At 37.3% G+C, this 14,229-nt stretch overlaps 1 protein-coding gene across 2 annotated transcripts; it reads right to left on the bottom strand.

Moving 5' to 3' along the window:
• Positions 1-492: 492 nt before the first annotated feature.
• On the bottom strand, positions 493-8,697 carry LOC110963529 (uncharacterized). Of its 2 annotated transcripts, none has more exons than XM_051936775.1 (9): positions 8,525-8,697; positions 8,332-8,400; positions 8,016-8,137; positions 6,069-6,129; positions 5,522-5,674; positions 4,932-5,012; positions 4,233-4,319; positions 2,964-3,158; positions 493-1,325 (listed from the first exon to the last, which is right to left on the bottom strand). In XM_051936775.1, exons 2-9 carry the CDS (start codon positions 8,390-8,392, stop codon positions 979-981), a joined length of 1,107 nt encoding a protein of 368 aa, XP_051792735.1. In that variant the 5' UTR covers positions 8,393-8,400; positions 8,525-8,697; the 3' UTR covers positions 493-978. The 2 variants fall into 2 exon arrangements, with proteins under 2 accessions (XP_051792735.1, XP_022067647.2); XM_022211955.2 differs by having other exon boundaries at positions 4,263-4,319.
• Between the last annotated feature and the right edge of the window lie 5,532 nt (positions 8,698-14,229).

Raw genomic sequence — 14,229 nt, 5'->3', positions numbered from 1 at the left:
AAATTACCCCAAAAACATGCTAAATCGGTAAAATACATACACAAAAATGTGCAAACACCATGAAAAAATTGCAAAATCACCTCATAAACAGTCAGAATCACCACTGAAAGATGGAAAATCACCACAAAAACGTACAAGATCCCTACAAGAGTACTACAAAAAGACATGACAATACGACCACGAAAACACTCAAAATCACTACAAAAAGACGTGATATCGCGGAAATCATACGAATATGTGTAGCTCTAGTCTGTTCGGATTATTTCAGTATAAAATAACCAGGTTACAATGATTTAAGATTCTGCAAATACCAGCTTTTAATGTTAATTTACAATTAATTTAAGCTAATGAGGCTGCAGATACAGAATGCAAAAGCTAATACAGATTTTTTGTTTGTGAAAAGATAAATAAATCAGGTTTGTGCCAGTTTTTGGTCATGTACAATAAAGAAAAAAATACATTCAAAGATGATTTAAAACAGGACTACAGACACTATGATGATACTTTTATTGATAGTTCATTTAAAATTAAAGGCTTAGATGATTTTACAATAAAGTATAGAACAAAACTGCATGCTAACAAACCTTGTACACTTTTATTACATTTAATTGATTAGTCTTGGATAAATACATGAAGTTGAACCTCTGGCTAGTTACTGTTTATTTGTCTTCACTACACCAAAAATTCCTAAAACACAAATGACACAATGTGGTTGTAGAACATTCAATAGCTGGAAATATACACAAAGCTCTGCCTTTAGCTATTTACAGAGACACGATTAGACCAGTTTTATTAGTACCTGATCCAATTTTACAAAGGAGGAAAAGATTATGTTTTCTACAATCATTACATTTAAATATTTCCACTTTACTGCGATATTTTTGCTGTTGATGTAGTCCAGTATGTATTGTTTCACTTACACTGTGATGTTAACTCCAATCATATCATCATTACTGCGACCAAAAATATCACTTCTGCTTAGGCAAACAACCTTTGCAGAAGTGAAGGTTTACTATCACTGTTCTTATCGCCGTCATTCTGAGAGCCGCTGTTGTCGCCTCCGTGAGGAAGTCTCCTGGTCATACTACTTTCATCCTGAGCATTAGCGTTGATGTATTTACACGGATGCATCTCCAGCAATTTTCTTTGTATCTGACAGACAGCATCCTTATTTTCTGGTCGCTTCAGTAATCCACGCACTTTCTCATGGTAGAAAACGTGGACGTATAACACAACATTTTGGTTGTCTTCCCACGTTCTCAGATGTGTTACGGACTTGACCTCGTGTACGTGGTGCATCAGCACCAGGATGATGGACTCCTGTCCTGTGGAAAATAACAGAGAGAAGGGAATGTTAGATACACAGGATTTTGAGCGTAAAACTGCAAAATGAAAAAAAAAACACAGAAACTCAAAGAGGAACTAGAGGAGGATACAGCTGGTCGAGACAAGGGAACCTGGCGGTGGGCAGAAACGTAGGACGAGTGTGAACATTGACCAGTTGCAGTGACTTTTTTTGGCTGCCTGTAGAGGAGTCAGGTCTGTCTTTCTCTTGATTCCCAAAGGAATAAAACCAGCCATCCATTCAGAATTCCAGTTAGGAAAATCAGGAAGTCATGCCTGGAAGATTGGGATGCTAGTCCAAACACTGTGGGGTTGAAATGGATCAGCTTACGATGTGGAAAAGGACACGACTTGTGGAGTGCAAATGGGATATATTCTGTAATTATTTTTTTGACGCATCAAGGCTTTTACTTTGTCTTTTAATGGAAACTTAATACGCTGAACTCCAAGCAGTTCTTGAACATTGTTTCCCAAAAGTTTGCATTTTTTTCCACTGCATTGTCCAGCACCTCAGAAACAGCACAGCCTCGACTGGAAGGAGAGAGAAGTCCCAAAGGTCTAGAGATCACTAGACTACAACATTTCAGAAGAAATCAAGGATTCAGGGTTCTTTGTTCTCACGCCAGCTAGAGCGGAAACGATACCTCAAGTTATTCAAGTAATTCGATTACTGAAATTCCTTGAGGCAAAATTCCCTGAATTGAGGTGTCGTTTAATTCACTACATACTAGACCCCAGGTCACTAACTGGTGGACCCAGACTTCATTCTATATGGACCCGGACCTATAATCAATAAATTAAAAGGGGATTTAAAATTTGACAGGAAACTTCATTCTACTTTAACCAGTGCAGCTTTTCCAGAGTTTACAGCGCTGGTTTAGCAGATCAGAGGCTGAACTATGAAGCCAGTTTAACATAGACTTTCTTTGTGTGAGTCGACTTGCCAAAAACTAAAACCTCAGTCAGAGTTAACAGGTACAAAGGTACTTTTCAACTTTCTGCTTCAAACTCGTCACACTAACAGGAGCGTTTAATGATCATTTGACTCGTTTTCTGCTCAAACTGAACCGAAGACGTTCAGATGCTTCAGTCAACAGGTTGTTTTAATGGAGAACAATGAATAACATAAAAATGTATAATGGTAAAAAGCTGCAGCTGGAAATTTTAGAAGACAAGAATGCTGGTAGAGAACTATTAATGCGCGTAATGTATTTATTTTACAGATCAATGCGGCTGCACAATAAAACTATGAAACTTCATATATTCAAACATGATATTGTATTGAAGTGCATATAGGTCTTATACTGAAGGAAATTGCTTTAATTTCTGACCTTTTGTAACATTTTAGAACTTTTATTTTGCTAGTGTAGTATACTTTGATGCATCCTATTAACTTTTTTAGCTAGCTAGGAACTTGGGCCCATGTGTACAAACTTCCTTTCTTTGGTCTTGTTGTTCCTTATTCAGGAAAAAACAACATGCAGCTGCTAACAGTTTTACAAATTTCCTAAAAAACATTATGTGCTTATGGATTGAAGCACACTTAATGAGAATCCCATTGCAAATGAATTACTATTTGTGTAATTTCCATTCGGTGTAAGCTGAATGAATTCTTGTACCTTTAACTTCCTCCAAGGCTGCATTAGCGTCCGTTGCAAGACGTGACACGATCGGACAGAAGACGAAGATGATCTGAGGGTCCTGAGTGCTCTCCACAAGTTGAAGCCGACGATTCAGAGATGGAGACTTTATGTTGTCTATCAGCTGTACGTGTGCACCAAATGTTTGACCGCTGACAACCACTTGGTATTTCACTGTGGCGACAGAAAGAAAAGCAGCATGGAACCGTCACATTGAAACATAATGATCCTTGAAAACTAAATATTCTCGCTACCAAAATGACACAATTTAAAAAATCTTTTTTTAAATATTAAATCACACTCACTGTGCCACTTACTTGACAATGTATTTATGCTATTCATGCTTACATTACCTACAGATGAGCTCATGTTTGCAGAACACTCAACCGTATATGATCATAAACTCACTTTCCTGTAAGTCTTGTGCAGGCTGACTGAAAAAATTGCCGAACAGGAAAGAAATCATGTGATTGCATACTTTACATCTTTTTGAGTTGGGAAAGAATATTAAAAATAAAACTAATCAGATTTATGTGGCACTGGAGTTGAAAAATACAGAATGCTTGATTGATTAACAAACATTAAGATGAAAAAATTGTATGGCTCATTCCAACTAAACTCAACAAATTTCAAAAAATAAGAAAGAAAAGTGGTGAACATTGATTAAGTCGACCGTGTGTAAAATGTGGGCTCATAAGCAATGGAAATTTTTGAGTTAAAACTTCTTGAAGAAGGTGGTGTCATGTCGGTTTTTTCATCATGTCCTTAACACCGATCTGTGGATCAATGTTTGAAGTGGCATCACAGGAAAAGGGTAATGAAGGTTTTATGGTTGGTGGAATGACAGAATAGACAAAAACATAGATTTTTTTTTTTTTTTGCCAAATGTGCACCATCATATAACTGATTTGTATAATTCTATCAAAGCAAGATTATTCCATTGGAGACTATATACATGTATCAATGAGCCTACTTAATTCCGGGACTCCACCTACATTTTTTCTCAAATTATGGCACTTTGGATATTGATCCTTAAATTGGTGCCAAGTAAACGATGCAAATATCAACAAGACTCCACCTTCTTTAAGAATTATTAACTCAAAACTAATATTACCTATAAACCAGATTTTTCAACTCAATCAGTACTCACCACTTCAAAACAAATCAGTCAATTTAAAGATGGTCAAGCATTTGGTGAATGACCAGCATATGTCATTAAACTGTGAAGTGGCATTAAGTTAGATTTACTTCTGGCTATTTGTAGATCATGACCTCTACCTGTTTGCGGTAAGTAGTGAACCACCTCACCGCTGACACGTGGGCGTACAGGTGAACCTGGAAAAAAGTCACATAAAAAAGGCATTATGGTGATTAAAAATCAACTCAGGAAGTGACCTTCACCGTGAGCTATAAGGACATTTTAAAACACTTCGTCTGAACCCTGGATTCAGATGAAGGTGTACCAGGAAAAAAGTCTTACAGCACTTTCTGTCTCCAAACTTTGTTATATATAATCTTTTCTTTGAGTTATTTCAGAATCTTACAGCAAATCCTGTGTAAAATAAACATGTCATAAGAGCCTATGGTCAAAAAAGTTTGATTTGCCATGAGTTCCTTGTTGATGCTCATGAGGTTGGTTATTGTGAAGCATCACTGGACCAGCAGTGTCTGAGGTGGTTGAGTTCGATCCTGTTAGATCCAATGACAGAATGCATTTACTGACTCAAGACATAGCACATACTTTAAAATCACTGTCTAAAATCAGCTACTTTCAAATCTATGTGGCCATTACAGAACATGGTCTGAAAACTGGATTCAGATGAAGCTGCACCGGGAAAAGAGTGATACAGCGCCCTCTGTCTCGCAATTTAGTTTTATATAATCTTTTATTTGAGCCTACAAAACAAACATGACATGAAGGCTTAGGGTCAGAAAAGTTATATTTACCATAAGCTCCTTGACGGTCATGATGTTGGTTATTGGAAATTTCCATTGGATCAGTGGTGGCTGAGGTGGCTGATTTAGATCCTATGAAGTACAATGAGAGAATGCATTTACTGATTCAAAATGTTGCACATACTTTAAAATCACCATCTCAGTGAAGAAAAGATTGGGACCACAAAGACAGTTGTGATACAGTAACACTGTCTTAGTCAATGCCAGTTCGTTTTAAACACGTGAGCTCTGGTTGGAAGTCATTAAACACCACATAAGGCTTTGTCATCCTGCCTGTTGCTAGATAAAAACCCCACAATACTCTGTGTTTGCCATCATGAGTTGCCTATAGTCTGAGCAATGCCTCCTCTGGGGGATACAGTATTAAACAGTAAGAGGCTCCACCTGGTGGCACAACAAGGTACTATAGCTAATCTATGGTACAACAAGTGGATGCTACACAAAAAAGGATTTCTAGCGGAAATTCAATCATCACACAAATCTCAATCACAGAGAAACATGGTCAAACTGCACGTTACACCAAAGTGTTAAAAAAAGCATTTTATCTTTATTCCTGACATTGAAGTAAAACAAAAACTTACCATTTTGAAGTTCCTGGTTGCGCCCAGGTTTGCTGATGTCCTCTAGCAGATTGATGTGAGCATCAAGGAAAGTCTGCACATTGTCCATCTGTGTCTTCATGTTCTTCAGGACATGAAGATAGTCGACCAAAACACCGTTATCGGTTAGAGCAGCTGGATGGAAAATATGAGGTTGTGCATTAGAGTTTGAATGCCGACACATACTGTTATATGTCTCAAAACGCTTTACAACAGAAAAGAACACACCGAACAATCTGAAGGTTGACTCATTTTTATTAATTTATTAATCCAGGTTTTCTTGTCGTCTTATTTTACTTCCAGCTGTGCTTGTTTTGGTTGATTCCCCTTGAATTCCACTTGCTCTGTTTATTCTCAGTGATATAATGATTTTACTTGAAGTTTTCATTTATTTTTAATCCTATATCTTTTGGGATTTTTTTGTGCCTTTGCTCCACCAGAATGCTGCTCCAAGTCTAAACAAAGACATTCAAAAATCCCTTACATTTCACATGCGAAAGTGAAAGCAACCATTAATAAGTGCACGTACCTCTCAAAGATTCTAGTGGGATGAATTCCCTCAGTCCTTCTAGGAGCAAATCAACTGGTTTCTGAAACAAACAATGGAAAAATTTAAAATCCTAATGAAACATTGCATGTGTGCATTGTATACTTCTGAAGTTCTACATGTTAGACATCTTTATTGAAAGCTGGGGTCAGCAGACATTTGGAAAAAAGAGACATGAATGCATGCACATGTGCATTTTTAGGAACAACACCTTCTCTCTGATTGGACAAAATCTCCCATCGTGGGTTAGATCTTCTCAAGTGAGGAAACGGAGCCAAGAGGAAGTGGAGAACTCTGGCTTCCTTTCAGACCATTTGAGTTTCAGTTTTTTAAAGAATTTTTGCTCAATGATGCCAAAAAATGGAAAATGATACAATTTTAGACCTCCTTTCAAAGGCAAGAGTTAGGTTAGCAGGTTAAGTCTTCAAAGTAGGCTATGTTAACTTTCACTTATTCCCCTTGAGCAATCCGCCAACATCTATTTAGTGGAGATAATCATTCCAGCTGCTGAATCTTCACTCAGATTACATCTACAGGGTCTAATTTATGTGACACAATCAAAAATCTACCTATGCACAGAGTGTCATGGCTGCAAGTGTGAGTCAGGAGCACTGGGAGCAGAGTAACACTGCACAAGGACAGTACTTTAACAAAGATGGCGGCCAAATTTAAATCTATTTTTATAGGAACAGTCTCTGAACTTTTTGATCACACCTCACAAAAGTTTGTTCTGACTTTGTACTTATTGTTGCACTTGCCGCTGCTTTCTTCAAACTTGTGGGGAACGACAAAACGAAGCAGCAAAGCCTTTAACAACTGTAAATGTAAGTACCATCAGTAGTATTTAGAGCAACATTACAGGAATTTGTAGACCGATTATCTGATTGGCAGATTACTGTGGCCAATATTTAGCATTTTTCCCATTATCTGTATTATTATTGGCGGATTATTGATTGGTTAAATGCTCTATTTCAGGTCTGATGCAGCCTCCTCTCCCTCAAATCACAATGTCAATATCTGTCAGAACAAACACAAGTAGATGTTTCTACCGAATTGTTCAGTCTTGTTTTGAACCTGTCAGAACGATGTTGGAATTGCAGGAATTGTGCCTGGTAAAAATCTAATTACAAATATCTGGAATTAGAGTGTTGACCGGGTGAAATGACTTTCCAGATGTCTGTACTAACGTCAGAAGAAGGGATAGACCGACTGGCTGATTATCGTGGTCGATATTTGGCATTCTTCCAAATATCTGTTTCTGTGTTTTTATTGGACGATCATTAATAGATTCAATTCTCTACTTCAGGTCTGAAGCCTCTCTCTGTCTTTAAATCACTCTGTGGTCTCAGAAATGTCTCTCAAGCAGCAAAAACTGAACACAAAACAAGGAAATTAGCTTCTCCCACAATGCCTAAGGCTATGCTAATGGCTAAAGGCTAGGTTAAAAGACAGATCAACCTGAAACTGAGTGTGTAAAACAATAATTACTAATGCTTTAACATATCGACATAAGTCAGCAATTCTGTTAAAGTAACCTTAATTAATGAAGAAGCCTAGTTATGAATGACAGGATTTCCGCTATCACGTGCTGCTAAAATGTCGCATTGACTGTATATCACTTCTGAATATTGGTTATTGGTCTTTCTTGATTACCAATAGTTGGGATCATTCCCAGAAAAACCCACATCTGTTGACCCCTAAAATGTAAAGTTTGAATTTGTTGAACAATTATCAGTGTGGAATTTATCACCTGTAGATTGGAATATTTGACAGAAATACACAGATATTTGTTTAGCACATCAACAACTATTCCAATAACTGATGTTGATGTATTTTAATATGTGTAATATATGACATTATAGATCATGGATAACAGGTGCTGCAGTTAAAAACAAAATCCCACACACCTCTCCCAGCTGGTTCGCTCACCTGTTTGTGAATTATATCAAAAATGGTTTTCCTGCGCTTTAATTCCCGATTTCCAGGGAACAACTCTCGCAGGTCATCTCGACTCAGAAACTGAAGATCTGAGTCTGTGCTAAACTTAGCATCTGAAAGAAAGCAAGAAGTTCAGAATATTAGTTATTAAAACCCTTTCATCAAGTTTTACTTTCTGTTTCTGCTACAAGCCTCTGAAGAAAAACAGCTCAATACACGCCTGTGCTTGTAAAAACTGTACGTTCAGCTGTTCTGTAGCTATATTTACAATATTTATAATTTATTTGCTCCAAAACCTGTGACTCACCCTCCAGGATAGAGGCTGCTTCTTGGTCAATGCGTGCGATTTCTCCTAATAAAGCAGACATGATTCCACCTGAAGGAAACCAGACACGCATTCATCACGTTTCTGTGTGTTTTATGTGCTGTTTATTTCTTCTTCCTTTCTGGTAGAGAGTCAATAAGCTTTAAAATCGACGGAGAAAAGAGGAAGAACTCACCTGAAAACTGAACTAATCACACCGTAAAACGTGAAGCAGTGCAGCAGAAGACCTGTCGCTCAAACTATCTGTCACTTCCTCCAAACAAAACTAAGATATTTAGTTTATAATTGACCGAATTTCAGTCTGACAGTATGACACGCCATTTACAGTTAACAGAAAGTGAAACTTAAAGTTGTTTCCGCAATTTAAGACGTAATGGTCGCCTCAGACGATCATTGGTCGTTAGAATAATACCGATTAAAGGTACAGAGCGATGAAGAACAAGTGAAGCAGAACGCAGGATAACATTTGTTAAATCAATTTGTAAAACAATACAAACATGAAAGCAGAAAACTAAAAAAAAAAACAAACAAGCAAAATAGCATAAAACAATTTAAAAACTTATAAAATACATTTCACATTGAAGAAAAAGAACATGGAGATCAAGTTAAAAAAAATCCAACCAAATAAACAAAAAAATCTAAATTCTAAAAAACAACAACAAAAAACAAGGCAAAATCAGTTTGTAAAACAAAATAAACACGAAACTTAAATAAAAAAACTGACAAGAGAAAAATAAATAATGATAAATTGATTTAAAAAACTATCAAATTGAGATAAAAAATTAAAGAAAAACTAAAAAATAGATAAAGAAAAGTAAACTAAATCAAATAAATAAAATACACAAAAATATCTTAATTCTAAAAAAATGCAAAACAATATATACATAAAACTAAACAAAAACTGAAAAACTAAATAACAATAAAAATCTTTTAAAAAATGTGAAATTATTATTAAATTAAAGAGCGTGATAAAGAAATAAACTTAAAAATCAAATAAACAAAAAATATAAATTCTAAAAAAAACAAGGCGGGAAAAAATGTGTGAAGGATTGAGCTTCCAAGCACAACATGAATTCAAAACAAGGCTATAATTTTCACCCAAAAATGACAAAGAAAGTTAGAAAAACTCATTCCAAGTCAATCAAAGAGGTCAAAAGAACAAAAGCTAACAATGTTAATATAGAACTACAAACATGAATTCAATATATGTTAATATAAAACTACAAACATGGATTGAACATGTAATAAATAATAATAAACTGATAAAATCTCTCATGGCTGGAGTGAATCCACTGGTAAAGAAATGTATTTGTCTGTGTAAACCACCAGAGGGCGTAGTCCGTATACTGTCTATGATATTACCACAGATTTACCGAAAGGAATTATTGTCTTTTCTCAATGATATGTCACAGTTTTGAGTAGCATGTCACAACAAACTTCTGCTGCTGGTTTGAACATGAATGTCACCATTTAATAGGAATACCAGTTAATCTCGAACACTTGTCAGGTAGATTCTGACGCATCTGTCAGACCGGTCACTTGAAAAAAGCGACACATCATCATACGTCAGATGACGCTCTGAGGAAGCCCGCAGGTGCGGTTGATCCATGTCACCAAGGTAAAAACAATCTGTTCCTGACTTAGCTGTCGGTTAAAAAGTAACGCTATTTTAAATTTAGAAACGATAAAATGAACATAATCCATCTATCACACGGTTTTGTCTTCTTCATGTCAAAATAACGTGCAAATCGTGCGTCTCTGCTGCTTTAACGTGTTTTAACAGTAATCAGTGATCACAACTCCACTGGTTCCAGCTCACGTAATTTCTTCCATGTAGCCCGACAACCTTTGAGTTTTAAAATAAGGACGCCTCTTATTTTCAGATAATTTTGCCAAGACCAAAATGAATAAAAACGCGGAAATCTCATTTTATAGACAAAGTTATCCTGTTGTTTATTTCCTGGTTCATCGGTGAGGTGTCCTGAGCCACGCCTACGAAACACCTGTCCCAGAACCGCTGGTGTCACCAGTTAATCGGAACACCGGTGTCTCTTTTAAGAAATTCAAAATGACTGTACCCGACATCCAACCTCAGCAGTGATGGAGCCTTGCTTATGCAGCTCAACAATCTTACCACTTTGAAAGCTTTTTTCCCCCCTTTGCCATCAGGAGGTCATGACAGTGCCAATACCTGACAGGAAATGACATGAATCCATTTTTTTTTGCCCAGATTTTGGATTTTAAAGGTTGTGGTCTTAAACTTTTGATCAGCTGACAAAAGCATGTTTGAGTTTAAATGCAATTTTCAATAAATTGCTTGCACGGATTTTTATCTTTCGCTTCCGTTTCTTCTTTTTGCATTTTGAATCTCTACTCTGAACCTTCTTAAGATCAAACAGTGCAAAATCAAATTCTTGCATTTGTTCAACTGGTTTTCCGATGTTCATTGGGAATGTATGACCGCTATCTTTCCATCACTTGTCGAATTCAGGCCTTTGTTCCTCTTTATGATCTGACAACGGTCTGTTCCTGGTATCTTTTACAGCTCTGTTACTCTGTCAGTGATTCCCTGACTCACCTAGGGAACCTTTACGTTACACTGTCAGATCCTTATAGAGAATAAATATTCACAGCTCCAAAATGCTACATCATCATTTAAATCAGCTGCATTGGTTTCATATGTCTAACAAAATGTAAGATAATATTCTGATCAGTGACCAGACTCATGGTTTCAGGTAGAATATTTCCAGAGGTCACATGATACTTGTTGAACTCATTTCTGATCACCTCTTTTAACCAATATTATAAGGGAGTTGAAGCAAGAAGGTGCTGCAGGTTAATAATTTCTGATAATCAAATCCAATAAAGGTTCTTTATGATCTGTTTGAAGTGTTTCAGAGTGATGGCAGCCTGCAGACACAGAGGACCAGTGACAGAGAAGCAACAGAGGATTTTCTATGTTTCTGCTCAAACCCAGACAGCAGAGATCTGTACTGATGGGAAGCAGCTGAGTAAAAAGAGCATTGATTGATTGCAGTCTCTAAGGTTCCTCGTTCATCACCAACAAGCACAAACATGAGGCTCAGTGGCTTCAAAACCAAGTCTGGAAATGGAGAGAAGTTTTCTTTCAGATGACAGACATCGCATCAGACTGAGGTCTGTACATTTCATCGAATACTGTTTTATCCTCAACACTAAACTCGTGATTGAAATGTGCTGTTTAGTAAGACTTAGTTTGTTGTTTGGACTCAGTGGCATCATTAGACCCGGGCATCCGAAACTGTAGCCGCCAGAAACTGCTGATAACAAGTCTGAAGTGAGTGGAAACGTTAGTTGGAAGCTGGACCTGATTGAGGCTGGTGAGCTTTGGAAGCAGGAGTCAGTGTGAGACTTTGCATGGTAATTTAATTTCTGGACAGCAGAGGGAGCTATTGGAGTTCTAGTTAAAGCAGCAGTTAGAGCTGCAGCGACTTAGGCTTGAAATGGAGGAAAAACTAGAAACAATTAAACAGGAAAATCCTGAGGAGAAGCAGCACAATTTGGAGCTTTAATTTATTAAGGACCTCGTCCAAAATCTGTCATAAAAATATCCTACTTTAATATTGTTTTCCACTTTCATGAAGTTACATTTTTAAGTCATGATCATCATCTTCTGAGATTTCAACTTTTTAAATTGCAATTTATTTGCATGATGCTGATGTTTGTAAAATGGCATGACAAATGGCGTATTTTCTGCATAATATATGTTAAGGGGATTTTTTTTGCAGTGTGGTACTAATAATATCACCAATAATAATTGTTGTTTTTTAGCTTCAGTGTAATTGGCACCATGCCTCGACCAGCCGTTCAAGCTGCAGAGAGAAGCCAACCATGTGAATGCTGAGGTCTTATTATTGTTGTTGTTGTTGTTGTTTTGCAGTAGAATGCCTGAGTGTGGATTGTCCTGTGAGTTTCTATTCAAAGAAGATTAGTAAACATGAACATGTTGCCTCTGCTCCTAATCACATAGTCAGTGTAGAACCCAAACCAGAGATGCATTGGACTTTTTTTCTCCAACTTTACAATTAAGATGCTAACTGTATTAAGTTGTTGAGGAGGGTCATTAGACTGAACTGGTTCTACCTCTGGAGGCTTCCACTCAGGTTGCTTTGGTCTAAACATCATCTCTGTCTCATCTAGGATCCACACCTCTTGCCTGTAGTTTGTTTCCTCATTTTCTTGCTGGTAGCACTGACACACATGCCTCACTCATCCACCCACCACCAACACTGCTGACACATGGATCCCTCACACCTCAAGCTTATCACTGTTTGTCCTTCTAGTCCTTTTGAAATTAAACATTGATGTGGCATCTTGGATTTGTTTCTCCTCTTTGTCACTGGCTGTGAGCTAGCTTGTGACATGTGCTATGGATCTTTGATGGTCTGGATGAGTGTCACATTCCTCTGGACTTCCACAACAATGAGATCCTGCCTGATGTCACAGAGTCCACCTCAGTGGATGTGCTGCTGACAAACCTGATCAGGGGGAAGCTGCTTCCTTGTGAAACATCTGTGTGGTTTTCTGGAGAGTCCAGACTGCATCCTGAAGTCTCTGAGGTCAGACATCATGTTTTATTTGTGTGCTGAGATGAATGTGATGTAAAGTTGTGGTGACCGTAAACTGCAGCCATCAGTCTGATCTTCTACTGATCCACACTGAGGATGTTCATGGTAACATCTGTTTTCTTCTTTCTGCTTTAGTCCTTTGACTGTGTCAGAGAAATGTTGAGCTGCACATTTCAAAACAACTTCAGCTCATATCTGGCCTCATGTTTCTCTTCAATTCAATATGACAGCGGCGACTACCAGTTGTTTATATTATTGGTGAAGCTGTCAGTTATTTCAATAGTTTAGTTCATCAGATGTTAAAAACTGAAAAATGTTGATCCCAGTTTGTTAGAGTCAAAGATGACATCTTCAAATGTCTGGTTTTGTTCCAGCAACATTTTAAATCCTCAAATACTCAGTTTAATGTGGTAGAAAACATAAAGTCTTGACAGTGAACAAAGTAGAACCACTTTGGTGTTTTACTGGATATATGACTCCATGGAAATGTTTCTGATGTTTTGTTCATGGACTCGTCAAACAGTGGACTGATAGTTTCTGCTGTAACTGAACCAATTTATCATCCTGAGAGACAGAAACTAATATTCAACATCTGCTGGTTGAACTCTGGGTTGAAGCCCTGTGATGTTTTATAAAATGAAATGTTCAAATCCACGATACCTCCATTGACAACAATAGTTGTGACAGTTGATGAACAGTTGAAGTAATTCATCAGGAGCAATGGGAACATTTTCTGCTTGAGTTTTTGCTGATTTTCTTCTTTTCTCTGGTTTGTGTCATTTGAAAGTGAAGATGTTTGCGTTTGAGAAAACACTTTGAAGACGTTACCTGGTCCTCTGAAAACTGATGGACACTTTCCACTGCCAATGACAGATGGATCAATAATGAAATCCTCTGAATGTAGAGTCCTGACTGAAACATCTCCACGGTTCAAGAACATGAAGATATTTTAGAGTCTGGAGCCTCATTTTGTCCACGTTTCCTTCTTGTGTGTTTCTGTGACTCTGAGCAGAAAGTGAAATAAATGTCAGAGCGTTTTTCCTTGTGTTTGTTGCTCAGCATGAGTTTGTGTGGATGGAGGCAGTGGCGGAGCTGCAGAGTTAAAGTAACTCCACCTTTATTGAAGCAACAGCATGTTTACATTAATATTAATGAGAGCTCTTCTTCACTGCTTCTGCTGGACTGTTTGAAGTTGCATGCTGTTGGCTTCAGCTGTTTGGAGTTTCCATTTTCTAAACTTTTACATTCTGGAGTTTCTTCAGCTCTGAACTCA

This window comes from Acanthochromis polyacanthus, chromosome 16, assembly GCF_021347895.1.
Source record: "Acanthochromis polyacanthus isolate Apoly-LR-REF ecotype Palm Island chromosome 16, KAUST_Apoly_ChrSc, whole genome shotgun sequence".
NCBI lineage: Eukaryota > Metazoa > Chordata > Actinopteri > Pomacentridae > Acanthochromis > Acanthochromis polyacanthus.
This window is presented reverse-complemented; position numbering and strand designations above follow the sequence as displayed.